The sequence below is a fragment of the Ursus arctos genome, unplaced genomic scaffold (genome assembly GCF_023065955.2).
Source record: "Ursus arctos isolate Adak ecotype North America unplaced genomic scaffold, UrsArc2.0 scaffold_19, whole genome shotgun sequence".
Lineage (NCBI taxonomy): Eukaryota > Metazoa > Chordata > Mammalia > Carnivora > Ursidae > Ursus > Ursus arctos.
In genome coordinates this window covers 24,476,429-24,500,810 of record NW_026622863.1, presented here as the reverse complement: position 1 = coordinate 24,500,810, position 24,382 = coordinate 24,476,429, and the positions used below count along the sequence as shown (strand labels likewise).

The following is a 24,382-nucleotide window of genomic DNA, read 5'->3' as shown; positions in this document are numbered from 1 at the left end:
TGACTTTTTTCTAAGAAGTCAATATTTTACTTTGTTTAAATATGTAAATAAATATTCTGGACTTAAAGTAGAAAACAGAACAAGGACTAATGATGACAGATTATAGTTTTGTTTCCAGAAGGGTAAGGAAAAAAAGGAAAACACGGCATTCTACTGGAAAACTGAAACTAAAAACAGCCCATCCATGGAAATTCGTAGGACCAGAAGGTGAGGTGGTATTTGCCCAGCACATACCTGACTGCTGAACCACAGCACATGGGTTTTCCTGATACTCCCCACCCCTGACATCCTCTCCCTTTACAAGCTTGGTGGGGAGGTGTTCATATGTTCTGTAGGAGCCCTTCATGACTGCTTCACTGGGAGGTGATTCTCTCCTGAGACCAGAATACATTCTCTTTTGAAAGCCCTCAGGACCAAAAGGCACATGTGGAAAGAACTTTCTGTCCCTGGCAAGGAGGGAACCAAACCCCTTCTCCTTAAACTTGGACAGTCTTCCCTCACTTGGAAGCCTCACTCATCCTCTGGTTTTAGAGAACTTAGCTGCATTCTCACAAAGCCCAACTGAACGAGAAGCACCCTTCAGGGGCCGATCAGGCATAGGGTACTGTGAAATGCATTAACACCCTTTCTATCTTGGCTTCCTCATGCCCTTTTTCCCCCAGAGATGCTGTGAAAATCCTAGGATGTCCTAAGAAATGAGAGGAGAATTAAGTGCATAGGAAAAGCAATCAGGTGACCAGGGATAAATGTCCCTGTACTTTGCTACCTCTGCAGAAAGAGACTGAGAACCTGACCCTGATAGGGTACCTCCGTAGGTGAAATAACTGAGGGCATCAAGATACCAAAGGCCCAGGAGGCAGGAGCCCTCTTCCTCCAGGACCCAACAGCCATGGTAGTTCTGAGTATCACTTACTAAAGCCTGTGGCCATCAGTCATGGCCAATACAATGAATAAGGGGAGAAGGGAAAATAGAGAGAAAAAAGAATGCAGAAGGAGAAGACAAGGGAAGGGGAAAAAAGAGAGGGAAAGGAGCAAAGAGTAGGCGGAACTAAAGAGATGGCTATGGCAGTGAATGGTAGAGAAGCCAGCGGGTGACTCTTGGTGCCAGTTCTAGAGTCTCAGGGCTTACCAGCCCAAGCCTTACCCTGGAGGAAGAGGCCGCTCCCAGGTGGTGGTCTTGGTATTATGGTCAACATAATAGACACGCCCATTAGGCAGCTCTCGCTGTTCCCATCTGAAAAATAAAGTCAAGGGAAGCATGAGATACACAGTTGAAATGTATAAGCCCTTGTTTGAGAAGGAGTCCTTCACTACTGATGTGGCAACTTTAAGAAGACAAAGATGACATATGAGATCAACCCAATGGTCAAACCAGCTCCATGCTGTCACTGACGGTGGCACCCACGAATACTTCTTAAGAACAAAATCTCTCCTTTAGGAAGTCAATGTACTGGAATATGCCATCGATCACTCTAGCTTCACCTAAATGATCCATATGAATCTACATTCTATGGACTTTTCCAAATCAGTGTTTCATGGCCATTTTAGGATCAAAGATCCCTTTAGGAATGGGATAAAAGCAAAGGACGTTTTCCTTCCAAAGTGCACACACCAACAAAAATTTGTATGCAATTTCTGGGCTTCAGAGATCTCACCTAACGTTTATCTAGGGACCCTCCTGCCTTTGTAGAATATACTACCTTTTAAAGTCACAAATTATAGGACTATCACTATATATATATATATATATATATATATATATATATATATATCACTGTTCTTCTAGGATCAAATATATTCATGATCACATTTCTTTTTCAAATATAAGATTCATTTACAGAGGATCTTTAACAGAGATCTGGGTAAATCAAGAAACACAGTGTACTGTTATTTACTGACTGCTCTCCTCATGTTATTTATTGACTCCTCTTCTCATGAGTCTGTGTGTAAGTTAATATGAGATAGGGGTGCTGACAGTGGCCACTCTGTGCTAATGGAAGAACAATAAGGTAGGAGACGATCCAAAGAAATAATCTAAAAGCAAAACCAATACAAAATACAGCCAAGGACCATCCACCCCCACACTCCTATTATTCCCATACTCAACGCAGTCTGACAATAAACTCCACTTACTCAGAACACAGTAATCCATATATAAAGGATGCAAATTTTTATATTTATAAAATAATCACCACTTTATAAAGGATGCTAATGGTCCCAATAGCCTTTATGTTTTACATTGATTTCATTCACTTCTACTTGTGGGTACTGCCTAGGGGAAGGTGACCTTTTCCAGGAAGTTAGTACAGTCAGTTCTGCTGAAATGCTTGTTTTGAAAACATAAATCTATCCCAACATGATTGATACATGAGGGAACAATGTGAGCGTAATGTGAATTTTGTGTTTGCTTATGCACCACTTTTCTTTTTAGAAACGCGAAATGCACACAGATGACTTCCCCCAGCTGAACCCAGTCACGTAGGAACACACACAGCCCATATGCACCTACCAGCTGCCTCAGTTTACCACATGCTGTACGCCGTGCTCATCCACATCTGGCGTTACAACTCCCGTCTGATTTCAGACCGCCCTTCTTGCACCACTTTGCAACAACACTCACAAGCTCAAAATCTTCAAACACCAGCTTCAACAAGCACATTTCAGGTCTTTTCACAGAAACACACACTTTCTGTACTGTTATGTATCTCAACCATTTAACGTGTAAAACTGTGCTACCACCATTGTTAGGTTCCTATTTTTCATGTATGTCACTGACACATTTTTTTAAAGATTTTAGTTATTTATTTGAGAGACAGTGAGAGAGATCACAGAGGGAGAAGGAGAAGCAGACTCCCCGCTGACACGGGGCTGGATCCCAGGACCCTGAGATGATGACCTGAGCTGAAGAATGATGCTTAACCAACTGAGCCACCCAGGAGCCCCTGTCACTGACACTTTTTTGAGTGTTATACCCCTAACCCATTCTTTTCCTCTAAGCCCTGTGGTTTTTATTGCATTATTTTTCCCTTTGTGTGATGATTTTTAGGAACAGGTACGTAATAGCAGAGCAGACTGCATACTGAAATGAATGTCCTAACTTCTATTACTAAGCCTGGTGTGGCTATTCCAATGCACATTAGCTTTATTCAGTACCGTTTCTCATTTAAACCAAAATGTCTGATCAGCAGCCCGCACCAATCCACACCTCAGAGGCTAGCTCAGATACAGATTTACGGCAGGGAAAGGAAGGGGGGCACCATCACCCTCTGAGCATCTATAATGAGCTACAGGTTCACATTCTACCCAAGCAGTCCTTGCCTCCATCCTTTAAGGTGGGAAATGCTATCACCATGGGCAAAACTGAGGATCAGAGAAGCTAAGTAACTTTTATGTGTCATTCCAACTCAGCTCTGACTCCCCAGCCATTGAGTGTTCCCACAACATGCTGAAAGAAAGAAAAGAGGAAAAGGAAGGTCGACTGGAATTTATAGGGAACCTACTACCCAGAAAACAAGGTACCAGGTGATTTCCCAATCCCTCATCTCAAAGTGAACAGCAATGGAGTCCAGGTAGGGGGCCCTGGAGAATCAAGACAACGGGACAGTAATTACAATGGGTCCACCGTGTTCATCTCTAGGCTCCATTTTAATCATAACCCGCTGCTCAGACATGATCTACCAGAAGAGGCTGTACATCTCTTTTTTTTTTTTAAAGATTTTATTTATTTATTTGACAGAGAGACAGCCAGAGAGAGAGAGAACACAAGCAGGGGGAGTGGGAGAGGAAGATGCAGGCTCCCAGCGGAGGAGCCTGATGTGGGGCTCCATCCCAGAACGCTGGGATCACGCCCTGAGCTGAAGGCAGACGCTTAATGACTGCACCACCCAGGCACCCCGAGGCTGTACATTTCGCACCAGTGGGAGGGTTAGCCCTGGGAACAGTGAGGTCCAGTGGTTCACAGTCCCATCTCTCAAAAGGGATCAACTACTGGGGCGCCTGGGTGGCACAGTGGTTAAGCGTCTGCCTTTGGCTCAGGCATGATCCCGGCGTTCTGGGATCGAGCCCCACATCAGGCTCCTCCGCTATGAGCCTGCTTCTTCCTCTCCCACTCCCCCTGCTTGTGTTCCCTCTCTCACTGGCTGTCTCTATCTCTGTTGAATAAATAAATAAAATCTTAAAAAAAAAAAAAAAAGGGATCAACTACTAGCTTGAGGACCAGAGTGCCACCTACACCGTTAACCTGTAGCTCAAGAACATCATCTCTCCTGGGTATTCTTGCTCAATGTTCTGGTTAAAGTAGATATGGGTGACTTGACCCAGATGTCCTAATTCCTCCCACTGCAAAAAGAAGATCCTTACACTTAACGGTTTTTTTAAAAGGGCAGAATATTCTGCCAAAAGTGACCAGATGAAAATGCACACTGGGTTAAAAGTTAAAGATCTTCTCCCTCTAGATGCCCTTCTGAATTAAAGACAAAACAGTAAAAAATACTACCAGCTCTCGAGGCTGGTCTTCCATCTATGGAGAACCTCTCTTGTGAGGACCTCTCAGCGAAAGAGCCAGGCTAACATACTGTGGCTTCACACCAGATCCTCAAACTCCTCCCGTCTGCTTGGTAACAGAGCAGCAAATCTGATACCCTCTTATTCATATGAATTTGGAAATGAGATAGTCTTGAGAAAGATACTTGGCTTACGGGTTAAGTACTGAAATATGGAAGCTGCTCAAGGAAATGGCAACAAACCACTCTTTCATAACATTTGTTCCCAGGAAGGCCTAAGTGACTGAGAATTCCTCAGCATTCCCTGAGAAGTTAGCTAGCTCCTTCCCTTCCTTGGCAATTTCTGGCACAAAAGCACCAACAAAACGAGTCTGCTCATTTTGTAGTCACTATTTGGAAACGCGTCCATAACATGTGGGTGAGGCCGCACCTTTTAAAAAAGACAAAATATTTGTCATAGCAATTGCAGATACAAGGTGCCAGAACACATTTTTCTTTACTCCAAAAATTCTTTTGTTACAACTTTCATCTTCTAAGTAGTCTCTACTTTTATAATTCATTTCAGGCAAAGCAAAAACCTTGGTTTTGTTACACTCTGGCTCATATTTTAATTTGAAGATGGGATAACGCTTAAAATTCCATGAAGTCAATGCCTTTAATTGCCACATTGGTATTCCCACATGCCGACAGAAAGAAAATCGGTGTGAAGTCCTCTTCACTTATATTCAAGAGTTACAGCAGCTCTTTCCAAGCCCGGATAAGATCTGTCCATCCCATCTTTGATCCCAGCTGATCCTAGAAATGAAAGTCTCTCTTTCAGGGGCTGTTATTGTCCAGTAAATCTCCACATCCTTCTGTGAACCCTCTCAATTGGCTTAACTGGAAAAATAGTTACCAGAGGAACAAGACCTTTCTTGCATTACCTTTTTTGATATCTACATTTTTTCCTTTTAAAATTGGACTCCTGCTCAGATTAAATGTCCATGTGGGTCCTCCCTGATCCATGACCTGGCCTAACTGCTTTTCTTAGAGAACTCTCGACTCCTCCCTTACCTGCACGGCTCCTCAGAATTCACACAAACCTCTTCCCTTCATTCACTGCAGCACAGTCGGTCAATTCTAGCGACAATCAAAAGAGCCTCCCAATTCTCCTGTCTCCTCAGTTGCTGCTGACCCACATAGATTAAGCCTTCCGACTGTCTTGGTTCGGTCTCCCCATGCCAAGAAAGTGATACTGGCAGCGACCTTTCATCAGCACATCCCTGTCAGGGGTTAGGTTTCTGTCCCTTATAAGCATCTTCTTCACACTGAGATAAAAAGGCTTTTCAATCATACTACCCATGGGTCTCAATACTGCATCCTGGTCACATGGTCATATCCTCTCCCACTGAATAGCTTTCTTTGATGCTCTCAGAAACAGTGTTCAAAGCATCAAGCTTGATTCAGGTCCCTTCCCAACACATTGCTCCTTGGCCTTCAACGAGTAACATTCAGTCCGACCATGGACTACACAGGGTCTTTGTATTCTGAGGCACTTAAAAAGTAGTCTCCAATTTCAATTAATTGTAGGTAATTTTTTTTAACTTAAATTACCTTTGCTCCTATGCCTTTTATTCAGTACTGTATCTTCCATGCCCATGCCCTAACCCGCCCCCCCCATCGCCATCATTAAAAGGGTAAAAAATCCCATTGTAAGGACGACACCTAATCATTTCTCTCCTGTATAATCTGAAAGGAAATTGTCTGTTCCCCTAAACTACATTTCTTGTGGAAGGTTTTCTAAAAGGTCTTCAGGAAATTCTCGATTATTCTGCCACTCAACCAACCCTGATCAACATGCCTACCTTCTATGTTTGGATACAATCACATTTTCACCAAGAGTACGATTAAGTTGGGAAGGGCTGAAAGCCAGGCAAGGAGTTCAGGTTAGTATCAGAGATGTCCTCTTTAAAAGGCCCTCACAGGGGCGCCTGGGTGGCTCAGTTGGTTAAGTGCCTGCCTTCGGCACGGGTCATGACCCCAGGGTTCTGGGACTGAGCCCCGCATCATGCTTCCTGCTCAGCGGTGAGCCTGCTTTTCCCTCTCCCTCTGCCGGCTGCTCCCCCTGCTTGTCCTCTCTGTGTCAAATAAATAAATAAAATCTTTAAAAAATAAAAAATAAAAATAAAAAAAAATAAAAGGCCCTCACAGATTTACCTATCAACATGCTCAAAAATTCGATCTTAGTAAGAGCATTATTAACTTTTATTATTTACTAATTTGCACACTTTTACTGATATAGGCATGGGGCATTAGTAAAGTTGACACTCACTCAAAATACACTCTGTTAGAAAACAAGGTCAGGCCAGAACCCTTACATGCCCTCAAAGAAAAGATGCCTTGCTGGCTACTTAGATAAAAAACTCAACTTCAGAAAAAGACACTGAAAGTATTCAAGTATTCTTAAAGTTGCCTATATGGAAGTTCAACTCCCCAAAGGCCCAAACCCCGTGGAATTCACTGTTTATTTTCTCCTTGTCTAATAAATGACTGAACCAAATCCTATTCCCCAAGCTTCGGCCACTTCCTGGGTGAAACATAAGATTTATTTCCTCTGTTAGGGACATTTTTAGACTTTTATGAGCCAGAAATCTAGGTGCAAGGGAACAAATCTCCTGCTCACCGTTTTCACGGCTTCAGTAGATCCTTTGTAAACTGGGTAGGAAATGTGTCAAACTCAGTCTTCCCCTAAGAAACTTTTTTCAGATACTGAGCTTTCCTTTCAATCTAAGCACACTAACCCCTTTTTGAAAACTATCAACAACCAGCACTTTACGTCCTTTAAGCAGAGAATGGCACTGTTTAGCTTCAATCGAACCTTCTGAATTAAGTGTGTTTTTCTTCTCCTTCAACCATCCAATTTCTTTGCATTTGCTCCCCCGTGAAGGACAATATTAAAATGCATGCTTTCACGGAGAGGCAAGACAATTCCTGGAGATGGTGTACATTAAAAAAAAAAAAAGTTTAACATTTTTGCGGATAACAGATTTTGCAGATAAATTTGGCAATGCAGAGAAAAACTCACTTTTTAAAAAATATTTGGTGGGAGCAAAAATGGGTATACTCTTTCAAAAGGGCAATTTGGCAGCTTGGTCAAAAACCTTTCCTCTGTGAATATCTCGTTACTCAGTAGTTCTGCTTCTAGGATGTATGCCATGGAAATAATTATGTGTCAAAGATTTAGCTGTAAGTACATATGTCACAGTATGTTACAGCATGTTGCACAAAAACATGTTTAGGAAACAACCTAAAGCCCCCAAATGGAGGATGAGTACAATAAATCATGTCATTTCTATGATGGGTATAACAGTCATTGAAAAAAACATGATAGATAATATTGACTTATCCAGATATTTACCATGTATTGGGTAGAAAAAGCAAGTTAACAAATGACACGCATAATATAATCAAATTTTTGTTTAAAAATTACGTAAATATACTATTTTTCATTAAATCTAAAATGCCATCAATTGAATGATTTAACATATCACCAAGAAAGAAAAAAATACTACCAATTATGTTTGTAAATTGCATCTCGATTTTCAAGTTTAAATGTGAAATAACAAGTGTGTCAGAATCAACGAAATGGGGAGAGTGTGTGTAAAATTTTTACAACTTCAGTGTAAGGAAGAATTTTAGACAAGACACAAATGGCACACGAAAAAGATTAACAAACATGGCTGCTTTAAATTTGAATTCCTGTACAATGGAAGGCAACATTAGAAAGTGAAAAGACAAGCCACAGGCTGGAAGAAAATGTCTGCAGTGCACAGAATTAAAAAGCAGTTAGTATCCAGCATATATGAAGAAACCCCACAGATGAGAGAGAAAAAGACAAATAGCCAAATAGAAAAATGGACAAAAATATACAAAGAGGCAACTCACAAAGTAAGAAATCAAAGAACCAAATAAAAACATGTACAAGAGTGTCAATCTCAGTGGCATTCAAGGAAATTCAGATTAAAACCACAAAGAGACACCATTCACACCCATCAAACTGGCCAAAAGGAAAAAAAAATCTCACAATATTAAGTTTTAGCAGGAATGCTTATGCATGCTCGTGGGAGGGTATTGGTGAGCAATTTGACAGTACTACTAAAATTGAAGATCTTCAATCCCTACAATAACATTCCAGCTCCAGCACATGCCTCAAAGAAACAGGTATGCAGGGGCACCTGGGTGGCTCAGTCAGTTAGGCATTCCACTCTTGGTTTCACCTCAGGTCATAATCTTAGAGTCCTGGGATCCAGCCCTGCATCTGGCGCTCAGTGGGGAGTCTATTTGAGGATTCGCTCTCCCCTTCTCCCTTTGCCCTTTCCCCCAACCCCAACACACTCTCTCTCTCTCTCTAAAATAAATAAATAAATTCTTTAAAAAAATATGCAGACCAGATATGCACATAAAAACTTCACTGTAGGGGCGCCTTGGTGGCGCAGTCGTTGGGCATCTGCCTTCGGCTCAGGGCGTGATCCCGGCGTTCTGGGATCGAGCCCCACATCATGCTGCTCCGCTGGGAGCCTGCTTCTTCCTCTCCCACTCTCCCTGCTTGTGTTCCCTCTCTCGCTGGCTGTCTCTATCTCTGTCGAATAAATAAATAAAATCTTTAAAAAAAAAAAAAAACTTCACTGTAGTGTGTTTATAATGAGGAGATAATAGTGTAAATATAAAATATACAAACATTTATTTAGCTGTTATATTATTAAATATACAAATGGAAGGTATAAATTATATATAAAAATAAATTATCAAATATAAATGTTTATTAAAATAATATACATGTTTAAATGTGTATTTGTTTTTATTTTTTATATTTATATGACAAATATAGTAAATATAAATAAATTTTGAAATATAAATAAAATTTATCTATTCATACAATAGAATACCTTATAGCAGTTTAAATGAATATGCCAATTCCACGTAGCTCTGTATATAGGGAATGGAATCGGGAAGAGATTCACGGGCATTTTCTACTGGATTTGTAATGTCTTCGTCAAGAGGTTAAAAAAAGGGGAAGTCTGTAGCAAATATAGCATAACGCTAAAATCTGATAAAGCTGGGTGGTGAGCCCACAGGTTGTCTCATATTACACTCCATTCTTATCTGCATGCTTAAAATATTTTACGATAAAAAATAAATTTTAAAGGTGCATACTATGAGATGATCAAATTTTGGTAGACATGTGTTTATGTGTTTGTGTTTGTATATGTGGTCCTGGGCAAATTGCTTAAGGTTTTGCAAATGAGGATAAAAGCAGCTACCAGGGACACCTGGGTGGCTCAGTTGGTTAAGCAACTGCCTTCAGCTCAGGTCATGATCCCAGGTTCCTGGGATGGAGCCCCACATCGGGCTGGCTCCTTGCTCATTGGGGAGTCTGTTTCTCCCTCTCCCTCTGCCCCTCCTCCTCTGCTCCTGCTCTGTCTCTCGTTTTCTCTGTCTCTCTCAAATAAATAAATAAAATCTTAAAAAAAAAAAAAGCGGCTACCATACAGTGTGTCATGAAGACTGCACTAAATAATCCATGGGCGAAACTTAGCATTCCCCTACACACTGTAAACACTGAACACGTGTTAGCTATTACTACTGGTCAGGAAAAAATATACACAATCTGGAAAGCACCAATGGTTAAATCTGGGTGTTTGCTTGTTATTGCTATTCTTCTTTTCCATTTTCTTTTTCTACTTAAAAAGATTCTTTTTTCATTTTAAATGCTACTGAGAATGTGAAATCATTTATCTAGTCATTAACAAATACTTCCCACCCCATCTCCCTGGAAGCCAGGTACTATGCTAGGTGCTGGGGGTACAAAGATGGACACAATAATCTCTGCTCTTGAGGAGCTCTCACGGAAGTGTAGTTAAGAATGGAAATTCATAATTACACATACATATAGTAGTGTGAGAAGGTCTCATGGACCAGCCTCAGACAGCACAAGAATCTCTGGAAATAAGGTTACATTCTGAGATGAAGAGGGGGAAGCCAGAAGCATTTGCTGATATTCAGTGTTACCTAAGCGTGTAATGTTCCTTGCACGGCCAAGAACTAAACCATATTCAGGAAAAACGCATAGTCTCCCAGTAAAATCCTTTAATCTGGTGCTACTTAAAGCATGGTCCATGGCCCAAACTGTTCCTGTTTAGCAACCAGAAAAGTACAGAAGTTTCTAACCATTTAGAAACTTTTGTACCACTTCGGCATTGCCACAACATCTAAATAACGTGATCAGGGGATAAGTAGAGAAAAAAAGTAAGGATTCGTAACCAATTGAAAATAAGAAAATAAAATAAAAACAGAAAACGGGGGGAAAAAAGGACTGGTTCTTCACAGACAGTGTAAGAAGTACTGTTTTCAGACTCCTTGGGTAAAGGATCTTTGGCTAGAGCCAAAAATGAGCTTGGAATGAAATGCAATGGCAGCGGCTGGTTTATAACTTAGCAGAGAAGCTCCAAATTCCAACGTCTCTTAAAGCTTCCACAAACAAAACACCTAAGAGCTCTTATGAGACTGTCATCCTTGATAGTGTCTCAAGGAGCAAATGGGGCAAAGGGCCTCTGGATGACCATAATCAGATGTGGGGGTAAGGGCGATGGCAAAGCCGAAAGATCTAGAAAACACCCCTCCTCAATTAATTCGCCTTTGAGGCAGGAAACAGACAGGCCAGCCAATGACTGCGGGAGAAAAAGGATGGTGTGAAATGGCAGTGCTGAGGTAAGTCGGCAGTCCAAACACAACGGCCTCCCTTATGTAAGAAACCACAGCGGAGTGCAGGCTGCCAGAGTCAAATAATGTGCCTCTGTGTGCGAGGGACTGAGGGGGCTGCAGAGCCCAGGACGCACTTGGAGTTTATCTAAGCCATGTACACACGGTCTGTTAATGAGCATTTGGTTCCCGAAGTGGGCTCAGTGCTGATAAAAAACAGATGCAGGGCCAGCTGAGCAAAGTGGCCTCGCTCCCCACTGCCCACTGCCTGGACCACTATCTCATCATGTCTCCTGAGCCTTCCTGGCACCCCCTTCTTTAATGCACATTTCCAACCTGAAAATGCCACACCCTTCCACTTGGCTTCTTTCAGGCTAATTAAATTTAAAAGTACAGAAAGCTGGAGAGTTTGGAGACAGGGAGAGAGAAAGGGCCACGGGGTGCTCTGTTTGTGGACTTAACGCAGCCCAGCCTTCCATACCTTTGGTCCTTAAAATATAGAGACAGACCTGTGTAAACTCTTTCAGACCAGAGTTGCAAACACTGCAAATTTCAGAAAGGCAATGCAGCAACCAGGAAGATAGGCCCCCAGGATTCCCAAGTCAACCTTGGTCAATCGCTCAGTAGAGGAGACCGAAGGGGTTGAGAAGATAAAGTTGGGAAGAGACAGCTGGCTGGTTGCCTTGATAAAGCAATGTCGTGTGGCTCAGAAATGCCTTAGCCAAAAGGAGACACGCTCCGTGGGATCTCCCAGTGCACAAGGACTCCTCGTGAGCAGGGAAGAGCGGCCCCCACTCTCTGAGAGCAGCATATTTGAACCCAAAGCCAGTCAACCCAGTGGATGACAGCCTTCCACTCTTGCCTCTGGGAAGAAAATGCAATTATTCCTGTCACAGTTGCTATCTGAGGTATCAAAGAAGCAGAACACATTCATCCAGGTGGGGAAAGGGAAAAAAAAAAAAAGATGGCATTTATATTTACTTATTACAAATATGTCTGGGGGGCCTACTTTGTGTCAGGCTCCCTGTCACCCTGACGTTTACAGCCCAGCAGGCTAGAGAGATACAAAACAAGCAAATACACATGTGAGAAGAGTTACAGTAGACAAATCACTCTGACCTTGTCTACCAGGGATCAAGGAAAGATTCCCGGAGGAAGTGCTGATTGATTAATGGAAAAAATGGCAAGGAAGTGTTCGGAAAGAGTGACCTGCATGGTGGAGGGTCCTAAGTCCAGAGAAAGGGTAATACATCTGTCAAACTAACCTAAGTCATTAAGGCTAGAGCTTAGAGAGCGAAGCAGAGCCTTCCATGGAAGGCTTGAGGGGTAGGTGGGGTCATATCACGTGGGGCTTTTTAGGCCTTACTGAGGATTTGAGAATTTATCCCTAACGACAATGGGCAGCCTTGGCAGCATTCTAAACATGGAATGTCATGCTCAGAGTTTTATTTAAAAAGATGAAAACTGGTCTCCTGACTCATAAAGCCAAGGTACCCGGAATAAAGGAATAACCCATCTTGATCAGATCTCCTGAACTTGTAAATAAGCTGGTGCGGTGATGGTAGGTCTTTGGCAGGAAGCATGTCTTCTCTGACTTGCCATCACAGAGCAGCAAACTGAAAGCATGCCATCCTGATGACATGCACTCAAGCAGTTCTGGTAGCAATCTCCAATCTCCAGGCCCCGAACCAGCCTGCAAAGTACTAAGCTCCCACTGTTTTAGGGATGGGCACCTTAAGATGGAAAACTGGGTCTCAGTACCAGCATACTTGTTAGAGTGGGCAGTGGCCTACCCCGACCCGCACAGGGATCTTGTCACATTCTAAATGCTCTAAGGAAAAGATGCTGTTCAAACTCTACCTCGGCAAACTGTTTCAGCCTCTGGCAAGGATGGGGGTGGGGAATCGGCTTCCCTGGGCTGCTCCATCTGCCAAACTTAGAATAAAGAGTGTTTTCAGGGCCTGGAGTTTTCCAGCTGCCTGGAAACAGGAAGAGCCCAATCCCAGAGAACAGTAACCCTCACACACACCCTACATAAAGACATGTTGAGCCATTAGCCCTAATTGCCTGTGACTGACACAGGAGCGAAGCTGGCCTTCCAGGCATTTACTCAGCGGAAAGAAAACAAACAGCTCACCGGGGACACAGGCAGCCATTTTCTCTCCTTTCCGCCAAAAGGATTTTGCTCTGTTCCCCCCAAATTACAGCAAACAGATTTGAAATTATAAGTCAAACAAAGGTCTTTCTAGTATCCTTTACCACATACAAAAGAGAACATAAATCTCTGTAGGGAAGAGCTGGACACAAACAATTGGTTATTAATCTTTTCGCAAAATCAAGAACTTCACAAAAACTTTTCAGAGCCACCTCTCAATACTCCATCTCTCCAGGTTTGAGGTATTAGGAACTACTTGCAATACTTTTCATTTATTCATCATACTTTAAGATATACGTTAGGTAGTAGGTCAAACGCTAAGGATGTGATATGTATGTGGTAAAAATCACATTTGCCGTCAGATTTAAGATTTTTGTTTTCAACAAGTGGGTTTTCTAAAGAGGCTTAAGAAGACATAGCATATTATACATCAAGCAAGAGACCGTGCATCCTTCCCTTTTCCTTTATGAATTACAAGGGTTCAGAGGACCCACCCACATGCCACCATGACCACCATCAGCCAGACCAGTGACTGTGGTGATAGAGACACCAGTCTCCTTGGTACCAAACTGATAACCAGGATGGACTTCAGGACCACAACAGGACTGGCTCTGACTATGACTGGTAGTTGCTGAGACAAGACTTCACTAGCCAGTTCAGAACCATTCCCTTCCTTTATGGTTCCTTCACAGTCGATTCAAAAATATCACTCACCGGGTGGAACATCCACCATTGGGTGAGTGCTTCATATATGCCCTTAACTTCCTAGAGAGACAGGCATGATTATTAACCACCACCCCACTTACAGAGATGAGAAGCCACCTGAGCAAGGTCACATAGGATCCAGTGGGGATTTGAAGCCAGATTTGTTTGATTCCCAGGTCCATGCTCTTCATCTCTATTCACTATATAGCCAAACCTGAACTTCCCTTTGGCTTAATGGGGCCACCTTCTTATCATCCATGGTCTTTACCATCAGATTTAACTCTGAACTAAAGGATCACAAGAAAACTAGTAGTCCATGTTAACATCAGCCCCAGTATTATGGAAGGAATATACAGTAATATTCAGAGCCTAACGTCCTCCATAAACTATTAAGATAAAATTCAGGAAAGGAAAAGCAGTTTTCTGAGCAGGATCTCAATAAACACCCTCCAAAGACGAGGGAAGGCAAAATGAGCTCCTTGTTGCATAAAAGTCACACTCTTTCAGTCAAGCCATTCATTTCAAGTCATGGTATAAGGTAGCATTGATTCTGCCCCAGATGATTTAGATTCTTTTCAAGATTTATGTAGAACAAGCAGTTCTTCCACACCTTCCTCGCTCCTGTGCAATGGCAGCCTCCCCAGAGACTGCAAGCCACTAGGTAATAAATAACCATGTTGTTTCGGTGCTGGCGAAGGAGCCTCAGGTTTGAGTGGGGGAAGCGCTGCTGTGGGCCGGAAGGCTACTCACCCAGCAGGCAGAGCATCGAGGGCCTGGGCAGCCACCGGGAGCTGCTGTGTGCCTGAGGTGCTGGGCTCCTCTCCTTCGGCCGGTGTGGCCGGAGCAGGGAGAGACACTGCAGTGGTGTTCGGGGTCACACTCGACACTGCAGCAGGCGACGATGTCACCCCAACAACAGAGGGTTCTTCAGGATCAGTGGCTGCAGTGGGTTCGTCATTCACTGAAAACAAGAGAAATCGTATTTGAGAGATCAACTTAGACCCGTGTTCACATTTACTAGATTTTTCCCTTAAAGTGGTAACACAGTACCAACAAAGCTACCATGCATGCATCTGGTAACAGCAAAAAGTTTTACAAAACATAACTTTGGAAATGACAGCAAGTCAGTAATGGCCTGCCCCTGTTCTCCTCTCCACCCCCTGCACAACAATTGGGAGATGGATCTGAAATAAATATATTAAATATTACCTCTTTTGTATACCTTTATTACATTTTTCTAAAGTATTCTCTGATTACATGTATTACAGTAAAAGAGGAGCTGGAAGGAAGGTAACAGGAAGGTGTGTTGGTGCTAAATGAAGCAAGGCCAAGGCCACATCTACAGGGTCACATACTTTTCTTTTAACTTGTCATTTGTCTGCTGGGCACAAATAGCACCTTCCTTCAAAAAAGCTCTCTATACTCTAAGAAGCAAAAAACTTCCAACCATGTGCTTGTTCCTTTAAAGACTCATGCTCAAAGCATGGAACAAAGATTAATACTATAGATGAAAAAGATGGGCACCAAAGATGAGGGACTTGTCTTCACGATAACAACAGACAAAGAGGAAGAAGTCAAATAAGCCTGTTTTCAGAGGGGAGGGGGGTGGGGGATTGGGATAGGCCGGTGATGGGTATTAAGGAGGGCACATATCGCATAGTGCACTGGGTGTTATATGCATGAGAATCATGGAACATTGCATCAAAAACTGGGGATGTACTGTATGGTGACTAATATAACAAAATAAAAATTATTTAAAAAATTTAAAAAATAAGCCTGTTCCGAGTCTCCTTATTTCTCCATTCTTTATTTCTTTGATGATCACTCATGTTCACAAGGACCCCAAGACAATGCAATATCCTCTCACTCAAAAAGGGATCAAACAAGGTTTTCAAAGAATTCTTTGAAAATGCCTAAGCCATACGCAGAGAATTTTCTACATATGTGATTGCATATGTGCATATTTATACCAGAATTCTGTAGGAAAACCCCTTAGATGTGATTTAGCCTCATCTTCCTAATTCAGAAATTCTTTTTGCAGTTTCAAATGTAACAAATGTACTATCTAGATTCTTCTTAAACACTTCTGACAAGGAACTCGCTACAGAGCCATTCCATCGTTGAGCAGATGTCCTGCCTGCAAGTTTTTTCTTACGTGAAGCGGAATTCCACTAGCTGGTCTTAGTCCCCACCCCCCACACAATACAGAGTAAGCACCTAGGCCACCCTGTCTCTCATTCACCTTCTCCTTTCTGGTAGGAAGGCCTGTTCTTTCTTTAATGTTCCTAGGCTCCTTCCCTTCTTATCACCTGGCTGCTCTTCTCTAGGTATCTTCTTCTATTGCTTCTCCTTAATAATGACAGGAACTGAACATAATAAATCAGACACCAACAGACCAGCAGAGTCAGATTTCCAATATAAGTGGTATTAGTTAACATGTACAGAACACCAGCGCGTGCCAGGCAAAGTGCAAAGCATTTTGGATTATCTCATGGAAGCCTCACACACAACCCCACACATTAGGTACAATGAACATCTAATTTTACAGTTGTGGAAACTGAGGCTCAAAGAGGTCAAATAACCGCCTGAGGTTGAGGGCACCTAATTCTCACCCCTACTGCCCACCTCCAGAGCCTGAACTCCTCACTAACTATGCTCTCCTTCTCTCTCTGTGCACATCCTCTAAAGCAACCCAAGATGGCAACAACCGAGCAACGACAGGATCCTACCGGCTCACCTGAGACTGGGGGCCAGCTGAAAGCAACATTTCTTCACATGATGTGATGTCGCCCGCTCTTCAGAAATGGAAAAGAGCCTAGGGACTACCTGCGATCCATTCATTTGCTTTCTCCCCAGCGTATGAAACACTGTCTGGCACATCAACTAAATGAGTTGTTTAATAAGTGACTCCGTCTTATGCAACTGGTGTTTCCCCCACACAAACGCCAGACTGCATGCTTCTATTCCTATTCTAGCTCAGCCGAGTTGGTAAAACACAACAGATGGCAACTCTCTTCATGCAAATCTATAAATTTTACTCCATTTCAATACAAAAAAAACCATCATGACATTTTTGAGAACTAAGAAAGTTCATTCTAAAAGTTATAAGAAAAACTAGGGGGCCCTGGATGGCTCAGGAGGTTAAGCCTCCAACTCATGATTTTGGCTCAGGTCATGCTATCTGGGTGGTGGGATGCAGCCCTGTGTTGGGCTCTGTGTTAAGCACAGAGTTTGCTTGTCCTTCTCCCTCCCCTTCTGCCCCTCTCCCTGTTCACACTTGCTCTTTCTCTCTTTGTCCTTAAAACAAATAAAATGTTTAGAAAAAATTATAAGAAAAACTAAATACAGAAGAATAGCCACGAAAATTCTAAAGGAGAGTGTTGTGTGTATGTGTATATGGGGGGGGAGTAGTTCTCTAAAGTATTAACACATCATAAAGCTACAACAATTAAAACAATGTGGTACTAACACACGAATAAGCAGCTGTCGATGAAATAAACAGGAAGTTCAGAAACAGAATTAAATACACACAGGAATTCAGTATATGACAAAGGTGGCATTTTAAATGACTACAGCAAAGAGATCATTCAGTAGGCAGTGTTGTGACAACCGGGTAGTACACTGGGGAAAAGATGAGTTATATACCTACCTTATTCAGGACATGAAAATAAATTCCAGATGAATCAAAAATTTTGACATAAGAAATGAAACTAAAGAGGAACTTAAGAAAACAGAGGAGAATATTTTTATCTCAAAGTGGAAAAGATTTTCTGAAGTATCACACAAAATCTAGAAGACATAAAAAATGGATGGATTCAACTACATTAAAGGGTTTGTTTTTTTACTTAAGTGGCAAAAAAAAAAATCAAAAGCAAAAGCAAAATCAAAGAAAAACAACAAATTGGGGAAAAGTATTGCCAACTCATATTACGGACTAATGGCTAATTTCTTTGATATGAAAAGGATCTCTACAAATCAATAAGAAAAAGACCGAAAATATGCACAAGCACTTCAGAGTAAAGGAAATACAAATTACCCCTAAACGTATTAAAAGATGCTCAACCTCAATTATGAGACAAGAAATGCAATTTAAGGGGCACCTGGGTGGCTTAGTGGGTTAAGCATCTCCCTTTGGCTCAGGTCATGATGCCAGGGTCCTGAGATGGAGCCCCGAGTCAGGCTCCCTGCTCAGTGGGGAGTGTGCTTCGCCATCTCCCTCTGCCCCTCTCCCTGCTTGTGCGCTCTGTCAAATAAATAAATAAAATCTTAAAAAAAAAAAAAAGAAATGCAATTTAAGACTAGGATGAAGTACCATTTGTTAACCTATCAGATTGGTAAGAATAAAAATGTTTAGGGGCATCTGAGCGGCTCAATTAAGCGTCCGATCTTGATTTTGGCTTGGGTCATGATCTCAGGGTTGTGAGACTGAGCCCCACATCAGGCTCTGCCTGGGCATGGAGCCTGCTTAAGATTCTCTCTCTCTCTCTCCCTCTGCCCCATCTACCCCTTAAAAAAAGTAATCTGGTAAATAAAAAAAAAAAATAACAACACTGGTAGGAATATAAGAAACACTGGCATTTTCACATACCGCTGGCAGGAGTAGAAATTATTAGAACCTCTATGGAGAACAGTTGGCAATATTGAAAATTTATTTTATTTTTTTTTTAAGATTTTATTTATTTATTCGACAGAGATAGAGACAGCCAGTGAGAGAGGGAACACAAGCAGGGGGAGTGGGAGAGGAAGAAGCAGGCTCACAGCAGAGGAGCCTGACGTGGGGCTCGATCCCATAACGCCGGGATCACGCCCTGAGCCGAAGGCTGACGCTTAACCGCTGTGCCACCCAGGCGCCCCAGCAATATTGAAAATTTAAATGCAGTAAGAGGGGACACCTGGGTGGCTCAGTTTGTTAAGCATCTGCCTTTGGCTCAGGTCATAATCCCAGGGTCCTAGGATTGAGTCCCATATGAGGCTCCTTGCTCAGCAGGGAGCCTGTTTCTCCCTCTGCTGGCCACTCCCCCTGCTTGTGCTCTCCCTCCCTCTGTCTGACAAATAAGTAAAATATTTTAAAAATAATAATAAAAATAAAAAATAAAATAAATGCAGTAAGAGGGAGGTGTGGGGAATTGGGGATGGGTGTGTAGAACAAAGGTGGGTGGACCTGTGGATGAAACTAAAATAGCCATGAACCAATAATATTTAGAGCTAGGTGATACATTTATTATAATATTCTTTTTGCTGTTACATATTCAATGTTGGCGACACACATGGAGTTGCATACTTCCATCAAGAGGCACATCACAGCCGGTTGTCACCCTTTTGCAATATTAGCACCCACTGATGATTCTTGTCTAAATCCATAAATTGGTTGGGGATTGCAAAACAGTCACGTTCTAATTCTACCATGCCTATAAGAGAAACTTTCCCTCATCAACTAATTGGCTACCTTAAGGTTCAGTTCATAAAGAAAAGGCAGGAGAAATGCTTGGGTCTTTACTTTTATTTACCGGTTTCCAGAAAAATGAACTGATTTCCTCACATCCTCCAAAAATGAACAATGAAATTTTGTGGTGTAAAAATCGTTATAAGCTCTTGGATTTAAACATATTTAAAATATTTCAATCCATTGTGATTATTGCTCTTTTTGATACTAAAATTGTCCCCATCTCTGGTTGGGGTCAGCAAGGGAGGGAAGTGGCAAAGCTCTTCAAGTTTGCTTCAAATTCTCTGCAAAAATTTCTAAGATAATTATCAAGTGGGAAAGTGCAGAACAGCATATATATTGTGCTAGTGTGTGTGTGAGTGTGTGTGTGTGTGTGTGTGTTTTCAAATATATGTGCATATGTTTGTATAGACAAAGAATATCTTTGAAAGAATCGTAAGAAACACAACAGTGACCACCTCTGGGGAGGAAACTGGGGGCCAGAGGACTGGAACAGGAAGGAAACTTTGTTTACACTGTTTGAGCTTTTATGCTTTTAAAATTCTCATAATGTACATGTACTACCTATTAAGAATAATTATTATGAAACTGTTGACCAGGAAAAGAACAAAAGCAGAGACCCATTTTCCATGGCATGCCAATGGAAAAGACCCTCCAATCAACGCTATTTGGATCTGACTGTGCAGACAGATGCAAATCTAGTTCGAAGGGTTCCCACCAGGACTGCATCTGTCCACAGACCTATCCAAGAGCCCCTGATTCACCACAGGAGCTCATCCGTTTTGGAGCTTTGTGTTACACTTTGATTTGGAAATAGAGGTTGAGAGCTGGATATCCCTATGCTGACAAACTTTCTGTGTCCGTGCTTGTACTCTTCTGCTCTCAAAAAGTGTTTCTTAGAACACAAGAGCTTGAAAGAACCTCAGCGATAAATCCACCCCATCACAGCTTACAGTCAGGAGAAACTGAAGGTCAGACAATTACATTACTGGCTTCCGGTCACATGGGTAAGCCAGTGACAGAGCACCATAATCCAGCCACGATGGGGCTTCAAGTAGAGGAAAAAAATGGATTGACAAGACAAGGAGTTACAATTTAGTTGTGCCTTAGAGAATTGCTGTATTTTAATTATAACTCTATCCAATACATATAGCCAATGTTCTCTATTAATCCTAATTGTCTGATATATACAACTTATCTCCCTGCAAAGACTGCACCCTTGTTGAGAACAGGGGCAAGTTTGTTTCCTTCATTTTTCACTACTTCCACTCTCTGTCTCCTATGTTCTTGCCTACACCTCTTTGCTCACTTGAGCCCCACTCCCTGGAGGCCCTCTCCACTACTTAAGCCTGACTATCCTCTCTGTGGATCCCACAACACCTGTGGTCTTGGCTACTCAACCACACAGTCCTGTGACATCTGCTGTGTTGGTACTTAGCTGACAGTGTCTTCAGCTTCTTTTTTAAAAACAGGATTTTATAAATCTTTTCTTTTTAAGATTTCATTCACTTATTTGACAGGGAGAGAGCACAAGCAGGGGAAGCAGGACAAGGAGAAGTAGGCTCCCCACTGAGCAGGGAGCCCAATGTGGGGCTCAATCCCAGGATCCTGAGATCATGACCTGAGCCAAAGGCAGACGTCCAACCGACTGAGCCACCCAGGCATCCCCTTATTTTAAAAATCTTTACACCATCCATGGTCCTTAGCAAAATGGCATTCGACAAATATTTGTATAAATACTTGTTCAATAAACCTAATAATCTAGTGAAAGAAATCTGAAATAAAACCACCTGACATTTGTGTGACACTATCAATTGCAAAGCAGTTTCTTTTCATTTTTATTTTAGAATAATTTTAGACTTACAGAAAAGTTACAAAAATAGCAATATTAGGGGAAAGTGAGTCAAGGGCATACTATCTTTTTTTTTTTTTTTTAAGATTTTATTTATTTATTTGACAGAGAGAGAGACAGCCAGCAAGAGAGGGAACACAAGCAGGGGGAGTGGGGGAGGGAGAAGGAGGTTTCCTGCTGAGCAAGGAGCCCGATGTGGGGCCCGATCCCAGGACCCTGGGATCATGACCTGAGTCGAAAGTAGATGCTTAACGACTGAGCCGCCCAGGCGTCCCTCAAGGGCATACTATCTTATATAAGCATAGCACATTTGTCAAAGCTGAAAAATGAACTTCAGCACATTACTATTAACCCAACTTCAGACTTTATTTGGGTCCACCAGCTTTACCACTAATGTCCTTTTTCTGTTCCAAGATCCAATCCAGGAACCTACATTGCCTTTAGCAAATTTATTCTCATTAGCTCATCTACCTGCCAAATAGCTCTGCGAGAAGCTACTATTCCCATCTATTTAAGACAAAACTGAAGCTCACAGAGGTTCCATCCAGACAGGAGACATGCAGTTAGCAAACAGCAAAACCAGTACTCAAACCCAGAACACCATGAAATAAAGCAATGGTGGAGGGAGGGGAGAAGACATGAAGCTGGCTTTGATTGCTTTCCTCTATGGGAAGAGAAGCTGGGTACCAAGATGACACAGTAAATGGGTAAGTAGGTAAAATGGTAGTTGAATGGCCTCTGGTTTCGGCAACAAGGAGTATTTCACAAGGTGCCCTATGTGATGTGGGTTAAACATTCTAACTTTATGAATCAGATATTCATTCAGGACGGAGACATACTCTAGTCGCAGCTAGCCAAAAAAAGATCAGGATTTGTAAATTCTCGTTCTTAATCCTGGACATGACGCCAGCTCACTGTATGTTCCAAGACCTTCAGGTGTGTGTCGTGCAGTGCGGGCTCTTGGTATACACACAGGCCTTTTCAGCCCCCACACTCGAGCATGGCAAAGGCAACTGTCAACAGTGGAAACTTTGTAAACAGAAGATCAGCTCGGAACATATGACGCACAGCAACGCAGTCACTATCTCTCATCCATGAAACACAAGCAATGCACTTTCAAGGCATTAGCTGCTCAGTCCTCCGTAAGAGCCACTAAAACTACAAAAATCTTTCATAATTAGCGTGACATAGGGTGGGTAAGGCTTCTATGTAAAGAAAAACAACTAAATTAGATGGGAAAAAAAGAAGAAAAATTAGATGGAAAACAGGAAGAGAAACTTGAAAAACGGGCAGTCCTTCCCTGACCAGTATAAAGATTCACCCAACTTCCATGTACATTCCATCATGCTTCTAAGAACTCAAAGGCTGAAATTTGTTTTGAAAATATATAAACTACCAAAGAATATCATGGAGAAAAAGTAACAGGGCAGAAGTAGCCCTTCAAGACATTAGAAAAACTCACTATCACATGTCAATTTACCAAAATCACATGGGAATGGCCCAAAACTGGAAATAAATAAATGGAATGAATAAAGAATCCAGAAATAAATTCTCACTGAATATTCAGAACATGATAAATGATAAACACTAAGTAAAACCACCAGTGAGAAGAAAAAAAACCGCAACGTTTCTGGAATAATAGGACCCCAATATAAAGAAAAATTAATTTAAACCCAGACTTCATTATATTTATGTACGTATATAAACATAACACTATGCATTCCATTAGGATGGTTATTTTGTAACACCTTGAAAAAAAAAAAAGAAAAACAGAATAAAGTATTTATCCCAGCCACAGACAAGAGAAAACTATGCACATTTTTAAAAAAATGCTCAGGCATAATTATTTTTAAATTTTCTATCTCCTTTTCTACAAAAGCCACAAAAATGAAATAAAAATGTAAAGCAATAATATAGGAGGGAAACTTAAAATCATAAATTTAACAGACAAAACTTATATCTAAGTACTTTGTATACATTAAGATGGCTATTATATTAAAAAAAAAAACAGAAAACAAGTGTTGGCAAGGATATGGAAAAACTGGAACACTCATTCACTGCTAGAGGAAATGTAAAATGGTGCAGCTGCCGTGGAAAATAGTTTAGGGGTTCCTCAAAAAGTTACAGAGAATTACTAGATATTTACCTCAACTCTACTCCTAGGTGTATAGCCAAAAGAATTGAAAGCAAGGACTCAAATAGAGAGATGTACACCCACGTTCACAATAGCATTATTCAATATTATTCAAAATAGCCAAAAGGTGGGCACAATCCATAAAAGTCCACCAACAGATGAATGGATAAATAAAATGTAGTATACACATGTAGTGGAACATTCTTCAGCCTTAAAAAGGAATGAAATTCTGAAACATGCTACAACATGGTTGAATCTTGAAAACATGCTAAATGAAATAAGCCAGAGACAAAGGACAAATTATTCCACTTATAAGAAGTACCTAGAATAAGCAAATTCTTAGATTAAATCATTAGCCATTGCTAATTTTCTAAGTTTTGTTTTTTTTTTTTCCAGTAATTTCTACGCACAATGTGGAGCTCAAACTCATAACCCCAAAATCAAGACTCTCTTGCCCTACTGAATGAGCCAGGCAGGAGCCAAAGATAAGCAAATTCTCAGAGACCCAAGAACAGAGGTTACCAAGGGCTGGCGCTGGAGGGTGGGTGGAGAGGAGGAAGTTATTGTTTAAAGGGTACAGAGTTTCAGTTCTGGACATGCATAGTGGTGGTGATAGTTGCACAACATTGAGAATATACTTAATGCCACTACATTACACATTTCAAACGGTTTAATGTCTATGTATATTTTGCCTCAATTAAAAAAAAAAAACTTGTACCAGAATATATATTACATAAATGTCTAAATCTCCAAAAAAAAAAAAAAAAAAAGAATCAAATGCTATGAAAAAAATCACACAAGAGGAAAGAAACAGTTGAGTGAGCAACTAATAACTGAAAACGTGCAATTAGGT

The 24,382-nt window shown here is 41.5% G+C and overlaps 1 protein-coding gene across 4 annotated transcripts in view; it reads right to left on the bottom strand.

The window, feature by feature from the left end:
- The window catches only part of WWP2 (WW domain containing E3 ubiquitin protein ligase 2), a 142,510-nt gene that overhangs the window by 28,411 nt on the left and 89,717 nt on the right, over window positions 1-24,382 (bottom strand). For all 4 annotated transcript variants that reach the window (XM_026495129.4, XM_044382470.3, XM_048223763.2 and 1 more), the window contains exons 8-9: window positions 14,851-15,061; window positions 1,145-1,234 (exon numbers count right to left, since the gene is read on the bottom strand). In XM_026495129.4, the coding sequence (XP_026350914.1) occupies window positions 1,145-1,234; window positions 14,851-15,061 (301 nt within the window). The remainder of the gene's footprint in view (window positions 1-1,144; window positions 1,235-14,850; window positions 15,062-24,382) is intronic.